The sequence below is a fragment of the Colius striatus genome, chromosome 8, assembly GCF_028858725.1.
Source record: "Colius striatus isolate bColStr4 chromosome 8, bColStr4.1.hap1, whole genome shotgun sequence".
In the NCBI taxonomy this organism is placed as follows: domain Eukaryota; kingdom Metazoa; phylum Chordata; class Aves; order Coliiformes; family Coliidae; genus Colius; species Colius striatus.
In genome coordinates this window covers 17,206,431-17,231,941 of record NC_084766.1, presented here as the reverse complement: position 1 = coordinate 17,231,941, position 25,511 = coordinate 17,206,431, and the positions used below count along the sequence as shown (strand labels likewise).

Genomic DNA, 25,511 nt, shown 5'->3' with positions numbered 1-25,511 from the left:
ATTCTGAACAGGAAAAGTGAGCTGAAGCTTACTCTGATTTCTCAGGGCAAATATTCTCCGTGCCATCAAGAGCAGCATGTCAAATGGCCTGATGTGTGCTTTTTCCTTCAGTGGTCTGTTGCGGAGCATTACCTAACCCTCCTACTCACATCTCTGAAGAACATTCTGGCCTAAAGATCAACTTGATGATACCCTAAGAGTTGTAATTTTTTGAGGACTACCCTCAGCTGCTTAAGGAAATTATTTGGCTGGAGAAATAGCCTACAATTTGTTCCATTTTGACTTCCCTTTCAATATTAAGAATAAAAGTCAGTTGGAAAAACTATGCTTTTATTAATCTCTGCTCCCTTTTCCCCCCAGCTGCATCAACTGAACCTCATTCTTCCATCTGCTCTGTCTGGTTAGCTTCCATGTCTCTGTTATTGTCTTAGATTGTAGAGCTGGTACTATTGAGTTACTTGAGTAAGACCTTCCTCTTCTAGGGTGGCTGCTTGATGGAAAGAGGAAAACACAGAGGGCTCATGACGGGATGAACCCAACACCAGGAAAGCTGAAGGATATGCCCTCTCAGTGTTTGGCACAGTGCTGAGGGAGTTTGTTCACTGGCTTTAGGCTGACACTGTCCTCTTTTTCATGGCAACTTTTGTGTGGAATCTGTAGCAACAGTCCTGAGAAATGTAGAATTGCAACAAAGACAGCAGTAACGTTTTAGACAACGCTACATCAACTCCTTTAAAGTTATATTTGTGGTCACAGAGGATGGCAGACAGAGATTACTGCAAAGTGTCTCTTCATTCTTTCTTTTTTCTTTAAGATGCAGGCCATTTCTTCTGTATTTTCACTCGTCTTTTAAAAATAAAAGCATTACATGCTTATAATAAACTGTAATTTAAACTTTAGGGGGTCTCACTGACAGATCCCAGAACACTCTTGACTAACATTACTAATTACAGGAACAATGGGTTGTTTATTCAGCTATCAGAAAAACACTGGCTTCACGTAGGCCTACAAGGATGACTGAGAGGACAGCTAGGGCCCAGCAGAACCAGGATATTGGTGATCCAGGAACCATATGCTGCTGACACTGTTTGCAGCCTATAATGATATCCATCCTCGGTTTGGGTATCACCTATGAGAGGAACCTGGAACAACCTTGTAAACAAGCAAAGGACAGGAAGTGCCTGGGAAAAAGCAAACTTTTCATACTTAAGGGATATGCAGTGACAATTCGCAAGACGCAGCAAGTGCAAAGAGAGCGCTACTTTTGGTGTACGCTAGATGTCACTGGTGCATGTAACACATGCTTCAAGCTGGTAAAAGGAATCAAAGAGGGCATTAAATGTATGTGTGATTTTAACAATCTCTCAGTTAAAATTCTGCTAGCATTTTCTTGACAAACCCTATTTTAACAGGTTCATAACTCAACTGCACACATTTACTCCATGATGAAACGTGACACAATGTGCAAAGAATTGAGACAGAGTAAGCATTTTATTTTTAAGGGGGGACATTTTCCACCTAATATATGCAGGAGAAATTTTCTGGATTCAACTGGGTTTTATGTTCCAATAAATCAAACCTTCTTTCACATAAAAGATAAAAAAGGAGGCTGATCATTTTAGTCTGTACAGTTATCTAAGTGGCCTCAAAGTCTTTCAGGAGTTTGTGGTAGAGGAAGAAAATAACAAAGTGCAGTTACTATTCAGACCTGTTTTTTTAGTGTAACCAGACAGATTCCTGATTAATAAAACTGTCATGTCATCAGTTGTAACATGTATGGAAATGTATGGATCTCTTGTTGCACATCATTCTTACAAAGTGTGGGATAGGGAAAGTTTACCATGTCTTCAGAGCCATAGGCTTTCCCCAGCTGACAGTGCCAAATAGTGTGGCTGTTACATCCACAACTTCTAAATGATGTCTTCATTTTCCAGCCAAATATTTTGCTTGAATGCAGATATGTGGGACTGAGCTACTTGTCTGGGATTTCTGAGGGTGAGGCAGCCCATTTAAAACAGCTTGGCAGCAAGCAGGCCAAAGCCGACGTATGCTGTCGTCATGCACATCAGTATGAATCCAGAGCACACGACATCTCCTGGTCTCTCTGCATTTCCTAAATGACTGTTGGACACAGTCTGATGTTTTGGAGCAACATTTTCCAGCAGTGATTACAGAGGCCTCAAACATCACCTTTGGCTTAGCAGGGTTTACTTCTTTTGGGAATGTAGCTCTGTAGTTATTGGTGTGCATGACTTTGCTCAGCTGCTGAAAGGTATTAGCTGTCCTGACTACCCTTTCCTCGCAGTTCCCGTGTGAAGCCAAGCACCTTGGGTATGTCAGCACTGCTCTGACTTTTGTCTGTCTGTCAACACCAGCCAGGACAACTCAGCACTGGGATTCATCTGCATCCCAGCAGCACTCCACCCGCAAAGGGGAAGGGGTCGCTCTACTCCACTCCAGCCTCAACTTACCTCCTTAAAAGATCTTTGCAAAAAATAGTTTTCCAACAGTGACAAGTTTAACTTAAACTTGAAGTCAGAGCCACCACTATGTTTTATAAACAGAAACACAGCAGGCTGTTCCCAAAAAACCCCTTTAGGAAGAGCCACAGGTATCTTCTAGTGCACAATAATTTTGTAAGTTGTGTTAAAATCACCACTGGCAGAATTGCTAAATCTGTGCTGTTAGTACAGCATGAAATTTTTCAGCATTTGGAAAAAAGATTGTAAATTTATATTCCTTATTGCTAAATTTATATTCCTTATTGGTTTTTTAAAAACTCCATCTCCTTCTGATTTTCTAACCTTTCTCCCATCATATCCAGTTTATTAAATGATCCTTTCTCCTATTGATCTCTTTTCTGTTATGATCCAGAGCAGACTCCTGGCTGGCAGAAGAATTGACGTGAATCTTGGCAACCTCTTCCAAATGAGACTACAACCACTGCTACTGTGTCCTGTGGTTGGGGCAGAAATAACACTGAGCCATTCCTCTGAAGATCAAAACTTCAGGAGAGATGGTGACAGAAAGAATTTCATATTAGATTTGGGTAAGTACCTGAGATGAACAAAAGCTCTTGAGGTTCACCCACCTACTAGTGAAAACTTAACTTCAGATGTCAAGCTACAAAACTCTCATTTCATTTTATTCCTTACTTTAGTAAGCTGACACCAACTCACCTCTACCCTAAAGCCAAGAAAGCATTCCCCAGGATTTTGCTGATTTAAATATTTAAAAGCTTTTGAAGAAAGAAAAGAAGGGAAAAAAAAAAAAGGCAAGATGAATATGCATGCACATGGAGCATCTTAATGAGACTGGTTCTGAACTGATACCGCTTTACATTTGCAAACCAGGCAAATGAATAATCTTCCCTTCACATCTGAAAAAAAATGCTTTCTGACCTATCTTAATGCTATTCTATCCTATATATTTCACTGGATACGCAAACATCCCTAAAAAAACATTCCTGTATTTCCAGAGGGTGCTAAAATGAAAAAAGATTTTTGTTTTTGGGTTTTTTTTTTTGCATCAGAAACCAAATTTTTTTATGGAGTAGAGAAGAGCTGTTTCCACTCGTGGACACTAGCTCACTGACATTTACTAAAAGTAGTAGATTTGAAGAGGGCTTTCTGAAGTGCGGAGCAGAAGGGAACTGTCATCAAGGTCATATAAATTTTGTGAATCTGGACAGCATAGCATATTGTCCTTCTGACTTTGAGTATCTCCAGTGGGGCTCCACTTTGGCCATACTCTAAACTGGCTAAAATACAAACCTCAATGAATCCATAAACTGGAAAAGTAATGATAAAGAGGCATCAGTAGGCAGTCTGGCTGAAAGTTGTTAAGATACATGTTATTGAAACAAGTTTGGGGAGTGGGTTGGGGTACAACAATCACTTATGGCAGCATTGTAAGCAGGTTTACTGGTACTTTTCCTCAGAGTGAAAATGATTATCTATCAGTGACTGCTGCTGGCTTCCAAACAGGTTTCATTAACTTCCACTTCCACTCTTGAATAAAATTGGGAGCAAAATGACAGACCCTTATTCTGGGAACGATCAGCAGTTCTGGCTATGGACAAGGGAATGCAAACTTACAGTGCACGACTGAGACCTAAAAAGATTGCATAACCACGGGGCTACCTACAAACAAAACATGGCTACCAAGGAAGGAGGTTGTATAGGTGTTGCTCCAAAAGCTACCACTGCTACAACTGCACCTGAACTTTGTATTCCTTGTTCAGAATAAAGTGCTGGAAGATTGGAGAAGATTCAGAGAAAACTCTAATTGATTAAAAGAATACAGCCCAGAGTGTGGAGCTGAGGGGACTTCTAAAACAAAAAAATAATTAAGCCAAAAAAAAAACCAACTAATTAGGCTGGTGCTGGCAGGAAGGTTTTGGGCTCTTTGACAATGGATCCTTCCTTGGGGACTACAGCTTGATAGGACAGGATGGGACTCATCTCTCCTGTAAGGGTACTGGAATATTTGGGAGCAGACTAGCAAACTTAATAAAGAGGTCTTTAAACTAAGGGACTTGGAGGGTGGGGGGAGAAGCAAAATAGAACAAGCTGTCCCCTATAGCTGGGAAACAGGGCAGGACAGGGAATGCAAAGATAAGTGCCCTTCATCTGCACACTGGGCTGAGATGCTGAAGGCTGACCATCCTGAAAAAGAGTCAAACTGGAGAGGAATTTCCTGCACTCATCCAGGGAAACCTGTGTGTTTGAGTAAGCCCCTGCGCTGCCTCTACACCAATGCACACAGCCTGGGGAATAAGCAGGAGGAGCTGGAGATGTGGGTGTGGATGAGGGGCTACGACCTCATTGCGGTCACAGAGACGTGGTGGGACAGCTGCCATGACTGGAGCACAGCCATGGAGGGATATGTATTGTTCAGGAAAGACAGACTGACAAGGCGTGGAGGTGGAGCTGCTCTCTATATGAGGGAGCAATTAATGTGTACTGAACTGTGCCTGGGTGGGGATGAGGAGCAGGTAGAGTGCTTATGGGTAAAAAATAATGGGCAGGGGAAGGCAGGTGATATTTTTGTAGGAGTCTGCTACAGGCCACCTGATCAGGAGGAGGAAGTGAATGAGGCTTCCTACGAACAGCTGAGAGCTGCCTCACAATCACAGTCCCTGTTCCTCATGGGGGACTTCAACTACCCTGATATTTGCTGGGATAGCCACACAGCCAAGCACACACAGTCCAGGAGGTTCCTACAGATTGTTGACAAAAATTTCCTGTCACAGGTGATCGAGGAACCAACAAGGAGGGGTGTGCTGCTGTATCTGGTGCTGATAAATAAGGAGGGCTTGGTTGGGGATGTGAAGGTTGGAGGCAAACTCAGCTGCAGTGACCATGAGGTGGTAGAGTTCAAGATCCTGTGTGGAAGGGGCAGAACACAAAGCAGGACCGTGACCCTGGATTTCAGGTGAGCCGACTTTGGCCTCTACTTGGACAGATCTCATGGGATATGATTCTAGAAGACAGAAGTGCCCATGAGAGCTGGTCAATCTTCAAGCATCACATCCTCTAAACCCAGGATCAATGTGTCCCAATGTACAAGAAAGGAGGAAAAGGAGGTAGGGGGCCTCCATGGATGAGCAAGGATCTGCTGGGACAACTCAGGCAGAAAGCAGCCATCTAAGAGAGGTGGAAACAGGGGCTGGCTTCTTGGGAAGAGTATAGGAACGTTGGCAGGGCATGCAGGGGTGCAACTAGGAAGGCTAGAGCCCTTCTAGAATTAAATTTAGCCAGGGATGTTAAGGACAGCAATAAGGCATTTTTCAAGTACATTAGCAGCAGAAGGATGGTGAGGGGGAATGTGGGCCCACAGTTAAACACTGAGGGTGCCCTGGTGTCTGAGGATGCAGAGAAGGTTGAAGAACTGAATGCCTTCTTTGCTTCAGTCTTTATGGCCAAGGCCGGCCCTCAGGAAACCCTGTCCAGCAAGGATAACAGGATGGCCTGGACAGCAGAGGACTTGCCCTGGGTGGAAGAGGTTAAAGACTTGTTGGCCAAGCTTAAGGCTCATAAGTCAATGGGTCCTGATGGGATGCATCTGAGAGTGCTGAGAGAGCTGGCTGATGTGATTGCTAAGCCTCTCTATCATTTTTGAACAATCATGGAGGACAGGCGAGGTGTCTGAGGACTGGAGAAAGGTCAATGTCAGTCCAGGCTTCAAAAAGGGCAAGAAGAGCAACCCAGGAAACTACAGGCCAGTCAGCTTAATCTCCATCCCTAGAAAGGTGATGGAACAACTCATCCTGAATGTTGTTACTAAACATATGAAGGAAAAGATGGTTATCAGGGGTGTCAACATGGCTTCACCAAGGGAAAATCCTGTTTAATCAACCTGATATCCTTCTATGAGTGCATAACTGGCTGGCTAGATAAGGGGAGTGCAGTGGATGTCATCTACCTTGACTTCAGCAAGGCTTTTGACACTGTCTCCCATAACATCATCATCAGAAAGCTCAGACAGTGTGGCTTGGATGAGTGAACAGTGAGGTGGATCGAGAACTGTTGGAATGACAGAGCCCAGAGGGTGGTGATCAATGGCACAGAGTTGAGTTGGAGGCCTGTGGCCAGTGGAGTTCCACAGGGATCGGTTCTGGGGCCAGTCTTGTTCAACATCTTCATCATGGATGAGGGGACAGAGTGTACCCTCAGCAAGTTGGCTGATGACACCAAACTGGGAGGACTGGCTGATTCCCCAGAGGCTGTGCTTCCATTCAGTGGGATCTCGACCAGCTTGAGAGTTGGGCAGAGAGGAACCTCATGAGGTTCAACAAGTGCAGAATCCTGCATCTGGGAAGGAACAACCCCATGCACCAGTACAGGCTGGGGTCGAACTGCTGCAGAGCAGCTCTGCAGAGAGAGACCTGGGAGTCCTCGTTGATAATAACTAAACATGAGCCAGCAATGTGCCCTCGTGGCCAAGAAGGCCAATGGCATCCTGGCATGCATCAAGAAGAGTGTGGCCAGCAGGTCAAGAGAGGTTCTTCTCCCCCTCTACTCCGCCCTGGTGAGGCCTCATCTGGAGTCATGTGTCCAGTTCTGGGCTCCTCAGCTCAAGAGGGACAAGAAAGTGCTGGAGAGAGTCCAGCGCAGGGCCACCAAGGCAATCAGGGCACTGGAATATCTTTCATACGAGGAAAGGCTGTGAGAACTGGGGCTCTTTAGTCTGGAGAAGAGGAGACTGAGTGGGGATCTTATTAAAATTTACAAATATCTAAAGGGTGGCTGTCAGGAGGTTGGGGCATCCCTTTTTTCTACAGTATCTAGCAACAGGACAGGGGGTAATGGGATGAAGCTGGAACACAAAAAGTTCCACTTAAGCATAAGAAAAAACTATTTCACTGTTCAGGTGAGGGAGCCCTGGCACAGGCTGCCCAGAGGGGTTGTGGAGTCTCCTTCCTTGGAGGTCTTGAAGACCCGCCTCGACATTTTCCTATGTGACCTGATCTAGGTGACCCTGCTTCTGCAGGGGAGTTGGACTAGATGATCTCTAAAGGTCCCTTCCAACCCCTACCACTCTATGATTCTATTAGCAGACGATGTCATAATAAGCCTAGACCTTGGTGGGAAGCCCACATTAAAAGCAGCAACTGGATGCTTCCACCTAGCACCTGAAGTTGTAATAAAACTCTATGACTGAATCCAGACAAATTAGAGAAAAGAAAAAAAGGTCTACTTTTTACAGTAAAAATAATCACCCTGCAATAACAACACAAAGGTTGTAGTTGATTCGATTTTCTTGATCAGTTGCTTTGCTGAAAGACACGCTCCAAGTAGAATTAATTTTGGGAGTTCCTATGGTCTTTATTATAACAGGTCAGACTGATCACAGTGATCTTTTCCAACCTATTAACTCTGAATATATGCAGGACTTTAGTATGCTATAATTCATCTGTACTAAATTAAGAGCTTGGGAGAAGCAGCCCTTTTTGAATCACAGTCCACTGAGATGGCTCAGAGCCATTTGCTGTTCAGGCTGCTGACTGACATGGTGCTTTATACCATCATGCAACAGTCTGCTCTAGTTTTACTGAGATTAAAAAGAAACACAAAGGTGAAACACATGGAAAAACCCCCAAAAGATAGCACCTGCTTAGAAGAAAAGCCTGATTTGCGTTTTCATTGTTCTGAATCACATGCTGAAACACAAAAATGCAGTTTCTAATAAAGTGATTCTATAGTCATACTGATACATGGGCAGCTGAAGGAGTTGAGATACTACCTTTGTCTTAAAACCTCCTTGCTGCTAATGATGACTCGGAAAAACCATGTAAAGATATTACCTTGATTTCATTTCCTTACTCCTATAATTTCTGGTAGAGTGGAATTACCACCAGCCCCCAAAGCAGTAGTGTGCCAGAGCGATACTCCGTTGGAGCTCTGCTAAGCAGCCAAAGCCCAGGGAGAGCTACACAACCCTATGCAACAGCTCTGCTGTGGACACTAGAGCTGGCCCATTCACTCGCAACATGCTATGAGGACAATCAGTTCATAAAAGGCTGTTTCTTATGTTTTATGTGACACTGGAATTTAACTGCTAACTTGCAAGTTGAATGCAAAAGTAAAAACAATACCAAATCAGGAACAGAATTGGCCTGTCTGCTGCTGTTCACCATCTCCTCTGGTGATGTGATGCTGGTAGAACAGGCAGCAGATCTGTCTGCTCAGACCAGTGGGCACCTGTGAGCACTATTGATTTCCTGAACCTCAGAGTACACCTGGGTTGTGACCTGATGTCTGTGCTTCAGACAAGGTGCACACCGCTTCTCTTCCTTCCCCTTCCCTTTCTTCTTTGGTTTCCACATAACAGAAGAGAGACATGCTTCAAATGGAAATTGGAGAAAGCCTACAGGTCAATGACTGGAACACAAACGCCTTTGCTTGAAGTTCTGAGAAAAGGTTTGGTATACAGAAAGTAAATTGCTTCATAGGAATTCAAACTGGAAGCTCTTCCACAGGATGGAACGAATGCATTGCAAACTCTCAAGGCTAAATCACACATACTGGTGTCATTCAGCTCAAGGGAATGGCCTAAACCTAGCACAGTTGTAAACTGCCAAACTGCACATGGAGTAGGTGCAGCGGCATGCACCAACTGCTTCAATAGATTTTTCTGTTTTGTTGAATCACTTGCTAACAGAGACAGTCCAACAGTCTTCAAAACAGTTCATAGACATCTAGGAAGAATAACGAAGATACTTACTTAAACAGTTCATTCCTCATTATAGCTCTATTTGTCTGTGGGTCAATTGCATAGATCATGAGGTCAGATTTGGTGTAATCCTCTTCAGAGTACCCATCCCCAAACCTCCGTGCACCGATGGATTCCACCACAACTGTTGCACCAGGAATCTGGTCTTGGATATAGCGTTCCAAAATCCTACAGATGAGATGGAGTCAGAAAGATGCAGTGATTCACTTGTGCTGATCAAGACTGACAACAGCCCAAATGAGATACTAACAGACAAAATCCACAGACTTAGAAGAAGAGTAACCTTCAGATCACTTTTAAAAAAAAGTCTGCTGTAATATAACCTCTTAAATGCTGAACTCTTGGGAACAGCTTAGCAGTGTAAGGAGAGGTCATCAGAAATAGTGTCCTTATGTCTAGCTCTTTGTATTTATGACATCAGTTGAGTTTTAAATGGCTCATGGGAAATGTCACCTATATTTCACAAAAAAACTCTGTCATCCTTTTATTAAGCTATATCATTTTAGAACTCTTCAATTCCAGCCTTACACAAGGTGCATACAATAAATTTTCACCCACAGAAACAACTAATTCAATCACTTTCAGTGGGTTATTTCACCTGGCCCTCTCATATAGCAGAACATATCAGGTGCCAGACTTGGTACTCCAAAAGTCATGAGAAAGTTTTACATCCAGAAGAAAGCTGGAATATTGACCTGATGTGTTTACCACAGGAAAAAATCCCACAAACCTGCAGAAGTTCTACAAGCAGAAGAAAAGTTGATAGAATTCAGCGGCAGTTATGTCTCAGATAACAAGGGTAAAACAACAATAAACCAAACCACATATGTTTCCAAAGAGAAAGATTCATTACAAGCTGCCAGAGCACAGAATGGTCCACTCTGCAGACAGGTATATGAATCAACATATGTCAATAAATGCAGTTCCAGGGAATTAAATTTTTTTTAGAGAAGATGACATTTACTGGTCATTTCATTAGTTCTTGTCATATGAGCAATTTTCTTTATTACTGAATATTCTTTCCTTAGGTTGTTTTGTTTTGTTTGTTTGGGGTTTTTTTTTTTGGGTTTTTTTTTTTTTTTGACAACCAGTCAGAAAAGAAGAAGGAACAGCAAGAAGAAACAGGAAGAAACCTCCTCTTCCACCTTCTTTTTCTTAAAAAGTGATCGTGGAGGTGCCTAATTAATTGTCTCAGTCCCAGAAGTGGGTCTGACTCAGAGTTGGGGAGAGTTTTGAGGAACTTCTTACAGGAACCATCTTTACAGCTCCTTCTCCATTACCAGAAACAGCTCCACACAAAACCCATGGCATTGGGGCTGGCAGTCATGGTGGTGGGGACCCCCGTTCTGGTAAGAACAGAGTTGGATTCAGACACTGACATCAAGAAAGCTTTAACTACAGTTGCTTGGCAAAGACAGAATACAACTCAGAAAGCCATAGAAGAGCATCTTTGCACTTGTTAAAGGTGATCAGGTTTCCAAAACAAGACTGAGAAGGGTTCAGTCACAGAGTTTTACAAACAAAGGCATAAAAGCAAATATTAATACTGGATATAAGGACAAAGAACTATGGAGAAATAAAGAAGAGAAGCTGGAAATCTGAACACTCCATCAGAACTATGAGTTATGGGAAAATGCAAGATTTTCTGACATAATTTATATGATCAGAATGTCAGATCGAAAAGCACCAGATGAGTCAGGAGGCAAAAGCAAGGCAACAAGCGGGAAGATGCCTGGTACATCAAGAATGCACTAGGGTACAGAGGAAGACAAATCTCATAAAAAAGGACATCAATGACTTGAAAAAGTCCCTTGTTTTAAACAAAATATTTTGCAGTTGCTGAGGTTACATTTTGCTGTAGTTTGGTTTTTTTTCCTGATACAAGTTTTCCAAAGTAAAATAATGCTGTCAAAGCACTATCATGATCTCATTTTTTTTTCAAAATCACTGATTCACATTTATCCAGGTTCTCTGCTCTTTGTATGAAAGTTTAGTGTGCCTTTCCTATAAGATGTTAAGAAATCCACATCTGTCAGACACAGGTCCTAGCCTAGCAGTGAAAATACACTGTTAGTGTAGAGTCATTTTTGTATGGAAAATAAAAATATAGAATGGCTGACACATTTGCTACCTGACCAGCATCCTTGAAATAAGCACTCCTGTTATTTGTAGAGGCAGTAACCTCTGTAATCTCTGCTTCAGGTATGTACTTAACTGGCAGCTACTGTGATAACCCGTCATAGACACCTTGGTATCAATAATCATGTCAGGTAAAACTTGACAGAACAAGTCTGGGATACACAGATTACCATAAAAAATCCCTCAAATATTATGTGAAAGTAAATGACTAAAAGAAAACATAACTGTCTTTAGAACAGTATTTTGCACAAGGATCCAGATAGATCAAATATATAACATATGTACCTCCCTCATTTGTACACCATCATCTTCTGTTGCTGCAAAGTGGGGGTTCTTTAGTCTCCTTCTACAGAACTACTACATCACTCAAGATAGAAATGCCCTGTTAAGGTTGGAATGTTGTAATGTAAAGTCACTTTTAGTAGAATTAGTAAGCAACATTCTCCTTTCTCAGAAATTCCTGGCATGGTTTCTGCTGGAATTCATTGCCTTTGAGAAAACAGCCTACAACTTTCTGACTGTGAGAGATAGGTACAGTGCATCCATTGGTTTTAACTGACATCGCAAGAAACACCACAAAGTATAGTGGAATGATAGTAATAGTTCATCTGAAACACTCAAATTGCATGTCTAGGTTGAAATATGTAATAAAAAAGCACTGAAGATTGAAAAGTAGCAATTAAAGAATCCACTTTAAAATAAGACGCTTCCCTGTAGAGTTATTTTAAAAGTCATTCAGCTGAACTTGTGATGCTGAAAATGGTGTATTATAACTCTAACTTGTTCGGCCACCTGCTTGTAGTACTACTCACAAGAACCAATTTTTAAAACTCTTAACTAATACCCATGTCTACAGTTCTGCTGTATTTACCAGCAAAGGTAACCTAAAAATAGTCTGTCACTTTTTAAATGCAACAAGGGTAATGACCATCTTCCCACCAGTGGTGTAGTAAGAGCTAGAACCAACAACTTAACAGGCAATGAGTCTTCCCCATTGCTCTAACTCCATTTAGCTCTGCAGAACAGAAATGCCTCCCCATGCAGTGTAATAACCATCACTTTCCAAATTCCTGCCAGTGACAACAGTGAAAGGAAATGAAGGACAAGAGAATGTTTGCTGTCACTGAGGACATAACGTGGCCCTAAATACCCTGAAGACTCAGACACGATCTGATTTTCATATTTAGGCATAACTGGAAAGGTAAAAAAAATATAGGTATGTTGGTTTGTTGAGTTGCTCCATGGCTGGTGGTATTCTGCTACCCTGAACACTGCTGAAATGGGCATAGCAACCCCAAAAAATCTAGGCTAAGGCACCATGCTCCCAGGCCATGCTTAGCCATGGGCTGATATGCGCACCTCAGGCATTGTGCTGTTTGGCAGGGCTGAGACTGTTGCACCTCTCTACGGGCAGAGAAGACCCAGTTAAACGCAGGACTAAATGAAGGGGTGCACCCTGGCATCACAGCATTGTGCTGCATAAGTTCAGCATGCCAGACATGCACCCCAGCATGAGGGATCCTGCTACTGGGAAAAGTACAAAGGGGTTACATAGGAGCTTCTTTGGAAACCAGCGTGTTTGGCATCTGATGCTTTCACATACCTGATATGTGAAAATTCCTACAAGTCAGTAAATTCACCTCAAAATTTGAGATAGAGAATCAGCTGCATGAGAGTCCAGCAGCAATTGCAACTCAAGTAGACTTATAGTCACCGTGCAAGACTTGGTAAGTCAGCAGCAAGGTTTAATGACCCTCCATTGTCCCTGGCAGAGAAGATGCACGGCATGGCCTGAAAGAGCACTGTAACGTTCCAGTACTTTTACACCCTTCAGCCAAATTGCTAAGTTGTATGCATATCCTCTGAATCAGCACACAAGCAAAAGAAACAATTCCATCTGCAGAACATTTTAGATCCTCATCTGTTCCTGAATATTATTACAGCACAATTTTCTGAGAAGAAAATACTATGTGAAAAAAGAAGTTTCAGTTCTCTAGCAATTTAATAGCCTGCAATGTTTCTGGAGCACAAAAAAGTATTTTAAGAAATTAAAAAAAAAAAATAAACTCCATTCTTTCCTTCAGGACTCTGAATTAACTGTTACCATTACCTTAGAGCTACAAGTGTATAATTTTTGTCTCCTCCACTGAAATTTCTAGCTCCCCAAAATAACTTAGTAATAACAATAATAAATTCATACTCTAGGTATTTGAAAATGCAAGCAAATTTGGCAACAATGCACAGGTGGGATGCCAGCACACATCAATATAAACTTTTCATTTAACCTGAAGCACACTTGCTCGACTTTGATAAGCTTCAGTCAAATTTTGCCCATGTTCAGTTTTTGCAAGGTTAATAACTGACAGCTACACCGCTGGACTTTCCGTTGTACTCTCACAAATGGAGGATACCTTCCACCCCCTCCTGTGCAGTTTGTGACAGCTCTAGAGGGCTGATGGTGCTGGGCCCCAGCCACCGGCTCCCAGATGCCTTATTCCAAAACACCCAGGTTCCGCCACTGCTGGGGCCTCTGGGGAGGTGTTGAGCTGCTTTGGAGCTGCCAACATAACTCTAGAAACCCTTCTGAGCTACCTCAGCCTGCTTTGTGCTGCATTCTAGAATAAAAAAGTCAGAACTGGGGTTTCATTTTAAGCCTAGTACTACTCTTTCTTTATAAAATAGCTTTTTGACAAAGATCATTTCTACTTTTATATCACACACAAGGTATGTATCTAGCAGGAAGAAGCACCTCTAAGCCAATTTACTTTGCATATAATGACATCTAAATGATTTGGAAAATGACCCAGAGACAGTGTCTTTATACCTACTTAACTCAATTCTGGAAAAGTGTATTGGATCGCACACCATAAAGGAAATTTGCCTTCTTGCATATTGTTGAAGTTTCTTTTCTTATTTTTGTGTTCATCATGTATAATCCTATCCTCCAAAAACCCTAAACATACTCCAAATTTTTATTTCAGTATCATTTTTCCCAGTCGCAGAAGGCACATTATGCTACACTCACCCAAAGAGTAATACAGAGACATCTCGACTTTGACCCAGAAGATGTATGTTCAGATCTCAGCACAAAAGGGTTTTTACTGCAATAGCAAGCAATTTCAGAATAAAGCAGAAGTTTACAGCTTTATCTGAGAAGCCATGCACTGCATTATAGTGCTTCAGAGAAAACACATGAACAGATCAACATTTGGTATTATTGAGAGAAGGAGGCTGAAGGAGATCACTGAACTAGGGCTTCTCAGCTAGCAGTGGAAGTATCAAGTAGAAATGCTAGTGTTGAATAAGCTTCAGTCTCTATTACCTAACTTAATAAAGGCAGACTACTGTTATTAGTCATCTTGATTACAATGGAGTGAGGCTGAGATCAGCTAAGAAAGGCAATGGCCTCTGTTAAACACTGTACAAGCAAGAACTATGGGACATGCATTCTCCAAGCAAAGACAAATGTAGGGTGGACATGAAATATGATGCAGCCAGTTGGGGGCAAATGTCTCTCTAATCTCATCATCTATTTATTTGATAATTTTGTAATTTAATTTAGAATGAAATAATACACAGTGCAAGGAAGTGAAATGGAAAGAGGGGAGGCAGACTGATGGGTTGGGAGCAAAAGGAACTCATATAACAGAACTGGAATGCACTGAGGTGAAGGACAAGGCCATTATGGCAGCACTTGTGATATAACATTTAGTCATGGGGAGGCAAGTGAGTGCTGGCTTCAAAGAATGCTTAATGGCAAGTTCACTGTCACCACCCCAGTAAGCAAAAGTCGCCTGTAATCAGGTTTAATTCAGTAAGTACGTGGTGAAAATCATAAAGCTTATCCTATGGGGAAACTATAGAGTCTGAGTGATTTTTATACTGCAACTGCATCTAGCAGGAGAGACACGCTCATTTTCTACCAATTTATTGACTGAGGAGAAGAAAAAATGCTGGTGTACTACGGTTGATTATTTTAATACAGTCAAGTGTGATTCTATGATTCTGTGAAGAGTACTTTCAGATGCACTGCATTTCAGGCACCTCTAAAGCAGCCCATTCAAGCAGACCATGGGGAAACTCATGTGACTTTTGAAAGTGAGGAGACTTACTCTTACCTTTAAAAACTCCAGAGCAGTCCAAATGCAGCTAAACATGTTTTACCCATCTGATTGGCTCAGAAAGTAACACATAATGCAAAAATCACTAACATTCCAATTAACATTGAAAATGATGTCCAACTAGTTTTGGTTGGTTCTAGTTCAGGAAATGAGAATTCCCTAAGCAATATTATCTCCATTTTGTAGGGTTTGTAGGTTATAGGGCAAGAACAGCCTTTTCAAGAAGAATGTCTACAAAGTAGTTCACCAAAGCACTCATTTTCAGTCATTCTGTTATTCCATTTCATAGAATATGATTTGCCATCTATAGAGTCCTCATTCCCAACAACAGCCATATTTAAAGAAGTGTCGTCTGCTCTCACAAAATTTTCTGAGGGAGAGGAATATGCACTGAATTTTCCACTAATCCTCGCTGTATTTTCTCTGTTATCTGTAGACATAAATGGATCTATCTGAACAGACATAATTAAAGTGGGTGAGAGAAATGGCAAATCTGACATTGATGTGCAGTCCAGAGGAGATGAAAAGCTTGTTGCTGAAATTAAAGCAGTTAGGAGGAAAAGCGAGGTGCTTCCTGAATGACTGTGATGGATCCTGACGCTATCAGAAATGTCAGCTGGAGACATAGTCATTGTATTCCTCCAAAAGCCCAAACTCCTAAATCAAACAGATAGCTATGGTTTCAATCTTTTCTTCTATGGTAAGCTTCCTTTATTTGGACCATTAACCAGCACACATCTCGGGCTGTGCTGAGTAAGGCTTTCCAGGGTGAAAAAATTGCAATAGAAATTTCTTGATATTCCGCATCCCCTCTCTATTGAAAATTACAGGCAGCTGGGGATAATCTGTTACAACTTATTCTTCAAAGTTAAGTCATTATTTATTTTGTTGGGAAAAATCACTATCATTTCAAAAATGATCCAGCTACACACTTTCCCAACATTCCCCATCATCAAATATTGCAATTGGCAGTTAAATGTGATATTTTTCAGAAATTAATATTTACTGTCATTCCAGTGCCAAAAAAAAAGAAGAGAAAGAGCTGAATAACCTTTGTAGTGATTTAGTTAATGATATAGTCTTTTTATCTGTTAATTAATTTTACAAAGTGTTCTAATCTTACACACGAATGCATTTTTTGAAATGGCTCAGAAATCCCTTTGGGCAAATGTACTATAGCCTGAGAATGTCTCCATATTCCTTGGGTTCCCCTTTTCCTGTGGTTGTATCTCTCCTATGGCTAATGAAAAATCACAGATTCCTTTTGTTTTGCTTTTATCCTCGGCATGAACTATTAAAGTCTTTATAAACACAGAGAGCACGATCTTTTACACTTTAGGAGGCAAATTCAAGAAACTTTAAGATGGCAACGAAGTACCGATATTTTTATGTGAAACAGGAAAGTACACATATGCACAATCCTTTCTGAGACTTCTGGTGTCCAGAAATATTTTCAGTGCAGAATGCAACAATTTTAAAACAAGCCAATGCATTTCTTATGGCAAAGGTTGTCCTTAAAAGCTCATCTTTAGATGTGAAATTCTTACACTGCACTCCCTTACTGGTCTTGTGGTGTTCACGGAGACTTCCCAAGTTGATTTGGAGAACTCAAAACCTGGCAACACTGTTTTATTTCTGTACTCATCAAAAGCTTCACTCACTGTGAAATACTTACACATCTGTCAAAGACTCCTAAGCACGAGGGCCAGAACAACATTAAATAAGTTTTAAAAGACTCCAGTCTAGCAGAAAAGAGTTTTTTGGAGTACAGAGACTGAGGAATGCGACTCTGGGCTATTTTCCAAGACTGTGGCAGGACATGCCAGCTATTCCTCATGGCACAATTTCTTGTTAAAGCAATGAGCACTGCTGGATATGCTGAGAGCAGGAAACAAACTGCTCCCGTTTGCAAAAGGAGATTTTTGCAGGGATGATGCTACCTGCTCTTGTCATTCTCGCCATGCCATTCATTGTAGCACTCACATTCCCAGTCCCATGACACGTGTGACACACAGTTGACAATTTACGCAAGGCAGGCTTGTTCCACACTGTATTTTGCTGATGGTCTCTTTGTCTCCAGGACAGTGAAAAACTGGGAGGATCTCAAACACGGCCCAAGTCCAGTTTAGCATGATATCTATCCTACATCATGTAGGAACACATAGTACAGAACACGCATTCATCCTCACTCAAATAACAGAACCTCACTAAAGTAAACAGAAGCCCAGGAAGGCTACAAAGTACTGCATGAAGAACAACACGTAAAAGGTGAACCTGAAAGCTCAGCAAAGCAGAAGCAAACTTTTCCTACTACTGTCACTAAAATACATGTTGTTCTCCAGCCAACACTAGCATCTGACACTTCTGGAAAGCCAGATCCTCAGTGATAAGCAAGCAGACTTCTTTAGAATTCTGAGCTGTAGGAAATTGAGTCTCTGTGAACACAGATGATTGCCTGAACAACTTAATTAGTGTTTCTGATGTGAGATTCTATCAGAGCTTACACCTGGCTCAAAACAGAGAGAGAAAAGGGGAACATGTCCTACAACTCCAGAAGCAAATTTGTCAATATTTTTCCCAAATCAGTGAAAGACATGAGCCACTTAGAGACACTTCTTTTTCAGTGAGTGATTATACCATCCACTCTAAGGTATCTAGATTTCTATGGAGAAGTAAAGGTATGACAACATTCAAGATGGAACGGAACTGTTGAAACTTGAGAAATGTCATTAATCACTGATTAAAGTGATAGAAAAGTACAAAGACTGTTTTGAAACTATTTCCTATAGTATTTTTTCCCCATATTTTCTAATTCTTGGTTATGTACCTAATGACCCAAAGTACTGAAAATTGTCCTTGTCTTACAAAAAGAAGCTAGAAGAGAGAATCTGACTCCTGGAAGCTGATGATATTGCTGTTAACCAGTACTATTAAAACATATTTGAACAAAAGGATTTTAGCTGGCTTCCAGTATGATAAAATACTTCATTTTTATTGCAAAGCATTAATGTTTCCAATTACCTGTCCCCTCATCACAACATTTTATACCTGCTAGGCCTGAATCATGAGACTTTGTTACAAATTTTTGCAATTAAAATCTTATGTAATTGTGTTAGTGGTGTTAATTATACCAGTACAAATTTTCTAAATTCTGCTTTCCCTTTCAGCTATGTCACTCAAATAAAATCACAGTGAAGCAATTCAGCCCACAGAGACACACTGCCTCAGCCTTTTGAGGATGTGCTTTATTTTACATCCTGGATTTTGACAGATAGATTTTCTGTGCTCAGTGTTAGGGGGCAGTTTTGAACCATGTTTCAGCCTGCAAAAGTGGCAGATATGCAAGGCAAGAAATGTTGTACCTCTGCGTTCTCCAGAGGAAGGACAACATGCGGAACTGGGGCAGGCAGTGCTGTCCCTCAGCCAGTTGCACTCCCCACCAAAACACTCACCTGCTCATTTTCAAGGCTTTTGGCAAAAAAGGAGATCATGGAATAAAGGGAGCACTCCTTGCACAATCTAAACACAAATCCAGTGAATTGTCTGATATTTTGTAAACAGATTTATTACCCTATGAGTTGATCTTTGTTTTGTTCCACAAGGGTGGGAGGAACATTAGAGACGATGACTTGCATATCCAACTGATTGACCACAGAGACCTGGAAACAAAAGAGTGAAATTCATTTGGCACTCCCATGCATAACATGTTACCCAGACAAAATGCACAGAATAATTACTTTCCTGCCTTCACAGTCATGCCCTGATGTACAGACTCCTCATTTTAATTCCAAGTAAGAGAGCTGGGAAATCCTGCTTTGCTTGGCAGCCAAAACCAATAAACAGAAGGCAAAGATTTAACGAGAACTGTAATTGCAGGACTGCATTGCAATTACAGATTTTTAAGGTGGGGACTATGAAGTTGATTCTTCATAGTTCAGACTTACAGAACCACGGATCCCCCATGTGTTCTGTTCAAAATTACTTATGAGCATTTTGGTATTTTTGATGACTTGTCAGGAAAATCCAACCTTGGTGATATGTAATTTGCAGCAACATAAATGCAAATACAAGATTAATTCAACTAAATCAATGCCAACTTGTTAGAAAATCATTAATGAAATTGTCCATTTACTTTAAAAACTTTCACTGATAAATTCATTTTACAATGTTTTTAGCTTCTCTCTCTATGTAGCATGAAACTATACATAACCACATACTTTTCACAAATGAACTTTTTTCTTTAAAGTCCAGAAAAAAATGCCTCTAATATACACAATACTTGTGTGCTTTGTTTAAAAAAAATAAAAAATTCCAGGATTCCACCAAAGAAGAGGCTGACCTCAGAACAAATCTCTCCCAGTAGCATTTGGTACAACAGGTAACCTCTGTTTCTCAGCACCGGGTTGGCCGGTAGATGTGTGTGAGGGATTGCATGCATGCATCACATTCAGTGGCACTGATAAACTCTACTTCACGTCTCCTGATCTAGTCTCCTCAAGCTATTTTTATCCCCCAGAAAGGCTTCCTGCCAGTAAAATGGTTGCATGCCTTTTCCTCCCTTTTAGATATTACTTCAGTTTATAATGGCTGTCTCGTCACTAGCACGGTCAGCCTCCCCTTCGGTCGTGAAAGGAGCAGTTACTTCCCACATTGGTGGATAAAATGAAACATTTCTTAAAACTTGGATTAAACATTTCTTAAAACATGTCCATACAGGCATGACAGAACATTACACTCCAAACCTCTACTCCCTATAGATGATTCTGGAAGTAAACTTGGAAAAGTAGGACAATGTTAAACCCAACAAATTTAAAAATCAAAGTTGGTCGATTCAATTCTTAAAAGAAAAGACCACAACCCCTGGATTTCAAAAGAGAAGTCTGAGCCCTGTAAGCACTTCAGCAGACAGGCCATAATATACTTTCACATCAAACACTGATTCACCAGCTTTGAAGCTTAATTCAACTTTAAATATTTAAATGCTCTTGAAAAGTCATCAGATGCGCTAATCAGCATGTACAGACTTCTGTGTAAGAAGTACAGAATTATAATGACCTCAAAATAGATTTCAGACTAAGATTACTGAAAGGAGCTCATAAGCAATGAACAGTTTAATAGAATTAATTGCATTAGCTAATTCAAGCAACCACTGGGCACCTATGCACTGAGTACTGCAGAAATGCAACACTTTAAAAAGGCAACAGTTCCTTTGATATTCAAGGAATCACAGTTATGACTACTTGTTCGTATCCAGAAATATGAATAAACACATATTTATGACAAACCTGAAAAATGAGGGTCTTGAATAAAAATTACAAAAAAGTTAATATTTCCACAGTAACATTAACTTGCCTGCTATCCACATTGGTAAAGGCTTTCATTTTTAATTATTAAAAATAGCATTAAGTTAAGGAACTAAGTTCAATTTAAGTCCATTGTAACAAGAGCTGTGGGAAGAAACTGTCCCCTTCTACTTGAGAAGAGATGGAAACATGCTGGGAGCTGAGATGGAAAGTGTGAGAAAAGCAAAGGCTCTTCCTGAAGTGCCACCGTCACCACTCTCTGCAAACTTTTTGGTGCACAGTTACCAGGAATCATCTGTCCCCCTGTTCCTTAGAAAGCTTTTGCTATTTCCAGGTTACTGAGAAAAAATACAGGTAGGTCCTGTGATGCTAAATAGCAGAAACCAGACCCCCTCCAAACCACAGCAAACACTTGATTAAAAATGGTATCATAGTGAATATTCACTATTCATGCTTACTTAGTACATTTAAGTGCTTACTTGCAGCAAACTATTTTAAAAATGTAATTTATTTCTCTCTTTTGTCTCACAGAGGCCAAAAAGAGAAATTCTATCACTTGAAAGAGAACTGTAGATCCACAGATGTCTAACTTCAGCCACACTGCTAGTCCCAGTCAGGAGAACAGACTGATATTCTTCACATGGACCATCCCCTACATCATGAAGACACTTTTTACCGGGGGATTTGGCAGCTTATGCTACTCACAGAGTTGTGCCATGGCTCTGAGGATGCATCTGGGCTCCAATTCTGAAGCATACTTTGCTCTACTAAGGCTCTTCACAGTACTGTCCCTCTGTTATTGCATGACCATTTTTCCCTAGATCTCTTCCCAATACAATCCTATCTTCTTCCCCCACATCTTAGTCTTTTGCATTTGAGTAATTAAATTTGTTTCTGCTACCTACATGCGCTGCTCTAGCTTATATTAAAAGGAATAAAACATCTCAGTCTGAGCACCTAACACTACAGTGACAGCAGAACCAATTCTGTTTAAACTATGAAGCCCAGGAAAGCTTAATCTAGTTAGAAAGGATCTTTATGTATGGATCCTGCTCAGTGCAAATCCAAACTTTCATGGTGGGATGGCAGCAGTCTGTAATTGTATCTACAAGTATTTTAAGCTTTCATGCCTTGCTCAGAAACACCGAGTGTACTGCTCATCACTCACTCAGACAACCTAAAGATCCCTCTCTAAATTAATGAGACATACTTCACTTTCTAATTTTAATGTCGATATCTTCTGGCTATATTTTAATACACTATTACTGCATAAATTGCAGGAGAATGCCCTATCATTTTGGGAGGTCAAGCATGAGGACATCATACATTATGTTTATTTGGTGAATTCCTGCATAACTCAATATACCAAGTATTATGGCTATCATCTGTATCATTTGACAGTGTTCCCAGGAACTAGATAATGTACTTCATCCCTATGACATTATGCTAATATTAATCCTATCCATCAAGCTCCATAGGCTTTAAAGAAATTCAGCTTTGATGGTTTCTGTAACTGGACTAAGTTAATATTCTTTACTCAGCACAAAACCATGAGCAAGGTTGCTCTCAGCTGTGAAGTGTTGCTTCCCTGAAAACTTTAAAGTGCAGTCTCAACCCAAAATTTTTCACTGCATTTCCCTTCCAGACATGATCAACTAAGATGTGGCAACCCTGGCTTTCCCCAGTAAGCCAAGTGACTTCTAGTTTCAGAGACTCTTTGCTGAGATATTTACCTGCACTGCAAGGTACACCAGATCTAACTCCGACCCAGACGCCATGTGCTCATGTTAACACAGAGTAGAGACCAAGCTAGTAAGCTTTCAGCCTGGCTTGGTAACTGGAGTTTAATGCCATGTGCACCCTGTCTCCTAGCTCTGACATGTGAGCTACCTGCAACTTTGTTGGCATCAAGAATAGATGGAGATGATTGTAAAGGCTTGTGTCTGACCACGCAGATGTGACTTGCTTTTTTCTTGCAATGCATAAAAACAGCACTTTGTTTGCTACCATCTGGCTCCAGAACACCCAGAACATATCTTAGGTTCATGTTTAATGCAAACAACTAGGTCTAAATTGAACCATTAACAATGGCTCATTGAATAAATAAAATACTCAACATGTCTGGTGTAGTAACTGAGATCAGATATCTGCCATGAAACGTGAACACATTTCTTATGGTCATAAAAGCTTTGGGTTTATAAAACAAAAAATCAGTGGCTTAAGATTAAGAACACACAGTTTATGGCCTTCCTATGGGTCTGTGGAATTAAACTTTATGTACTGTTTGAAATTCCTGGGGTTTTGTTCCATAAAGATAATGCTTGGTTCGTACTTACAAGTACTTCTGCTTTGCTGCTCAGTCCTTTTCCGTAATTATCAGTTGCAATGACCTGAAACTTGAAATAGGATCTTCTCATATTTTTGAACAGCATAGCAGTTTTTATTAGCCCTGTGTAAGCTTCAATCACAAAACCTTCTTTACCATCCTTGATTGGAGGAATGATGAGTCTGTATTGCATGGCACTGTAATTCCCACTGTCCTTATCATCAGCCTAACAAAAAAAAAAGAAAACAAGCAGAGGAAAATGAAGTAAATATGCATGCAAAGTATCATTAACCCTGTCCTTTAAATAAAGTTGCATATTGGTCCAGCAAATTTCTTCCACTCTGACATTTAAAACATTAGATATCACTATTACTTTAAAGGGTTCATTGCGTACAGTTTTTAAAAAAAAAAAGGAAAAGAAGTAAAAATCTACAAATGGACTTCTCAAGTCTGCAGCTAACTGAACAGGTCAGAATTATTCTGAGAAATCTCCACTGTCCAATTCTTGTTGACAAACTAAATATCAAAGAAACACCCCCCCAGCAATGCATTCATGAATTTAGATGACAAGAATATTCTCCCTCTTAGAGAGATCCTGCACCCTCACTGATTGAGCTCATATATTTATAAGAGTAATTTAATCTTTTTCTCTTAAAAAAAAAGGACTGACTGTCATTCCTTCAGCGCTGCCCAATGGACCTGATGTACAGACCAAGAGTAGTCTGGGTCTGTACAAAGCTGCCAAAGCTGCCCTGGCATTTTCCTGTTGTTGAACTATTGTAGAATTTGGAGGCAGTCCTGGCACCAATTAGGCAGCCCAGGGAGCTGTTATTTCCCCTACTTTGTGCCTGCATAGCTCTGTTCTAGCCTCTCCAGACCTACTCCTTTGCACAAATTATGCTCCCGTTCAAAAGGCAGTACCCATATTCAGATGGGAGTGTTTCTGAGGACCATTATAAAGCTTTCATGTGCTCCATCTAGGAAAGGGTCAGTGAAACGGTAGCTAATTACCTTCTGTACATTGTCCACTCATTAGACTTGGACACTGCCTCAGCATCTGGGATGCTTCAGCATCTATTAGCACGCTTTTATCAAAATATTGGCATGACTTCTTAAGACTGTGGCTTAAGCTAATGTTGGAAAAAAACATCCTTAACTTCAAAAAAGGTGTTAGATCTGTACTTCACCATGACTTAAAAACAAAAAACAACAATTCCAATCTAGTAAAGGTTTTTGGCAGCATGAAGAGTTGTTTATCATTATATACACTGCCTTTTAAAAAAGCATTATCTGTGCTAGGTCATTAAACCTTCAATAGATGACCGTTACTCATCATTAACTGCTTCTACACCATCAGTGAACACAATCTGTAAGGTGGAAACTTTTAGTAGCTCCAATTTCATCTTTATTTTCTGATGATTTCAGGGAATACCAGTGAGGAGACGAAACAAACCAATATATGCAGCACAGGGCACTGTGCAGCACTGTGCCCCATCAGGAGATGCCTGCACCAGACAAATGATTCAGGTACTCAAAGTTGTACATGCTCTCTATGCTAGACCAGATGGAATGGAGAGAACTATACAGCATTTAAGCAATAATATCTGGGCTGGTTTAGCTGGAAGTAGTAAATAGGTTTCATACAGCACACTATTGTGCTGAAGAGCTACCCAAAAGATGAGCTCTCACAATGACACTGCTTGCCACTTGTCACAGAGACAGAGCTGTTCAAAAACGGTCCTTGCAGTCTTTCTAAATGTTTTGTTTGCCTCTAAATTGACAGAGCTTTATCTGGCTTGGCTAAAAAAAGCATAAATATAAAATGTGTTAAAGTGCTTTGGTTCTCTGTTTTGTTTTATAGCTTTCTTTAAAGGCTTTTAAAATCAAGATTACTACCTCCTGGGTGATCTCAAACCCCTTTATTAGCATTTTTTAGGAAAGATGAGGAAGGTTAAAAGCTTTCTGAAATTTACTCTGTTCTGTTAGTCAAAAGGTAAAGATATTGGTAAGCTTTTCCAGAGCACTCTTGCTATCCAGCTGGCATGAGTAAATACAACCCCAAAATATCATGGAGCCAAGCAGACGGGAGCCTGACAGGTGGATTTTCAGGACTAGGGCTCATTTTTGGCTTTCCTTTTGACAAGTAAATTGCTGAAGGAACAGATAAATGTGAAAGCATGCTACATGGCACAAGGAAGCGAGGAAGTGGCTGTACCTAAAAAACAGGTTGATATGCAAATACTAACAATCATCACTATGAGAGCTAAATCCTGGCACTCAGCACTGAGCACTTCAAGAAGCTCATAAATGCCTGAACTGCACCACAGGTTACCTTCATTCCTCCAGCAATTGCACCAACTTCAGTTACCTTATTGGACTCTACTC

General features: G+C 40.7%; 1 protein-coding gene across 1 annotated transcript in view; it reads right to left on the bottom strand.

The window, feature by feature from the left end:
- PCDH15 (protocadherin related 15) overlaps window positions 1-25,511 on the bottom strand; it is a 495,784-nt gene that overhangs the window by 25,123 nt on the left and 445,150 nt on the right. The window contains exons 27-29 of the mRNA XM_062000927.1: window positions 23,137-23,352; window positions 19,068-19,156; window positions 9,229-9,405 (exon numbers count right to left, since the gene is read on the bottom strand). Coding sequence (XP_061856911.1) covers window positions 9,229-9,405; window positions 19,068-19,156; window positions 23,137-23,352 — 482 coding nt within the window. The remainder of the gene's footprint in view (window positions 1-9,228; window positions 9,406-19,067; window positions 19,157-23,136; window positions 23,353-25,511) is intronic.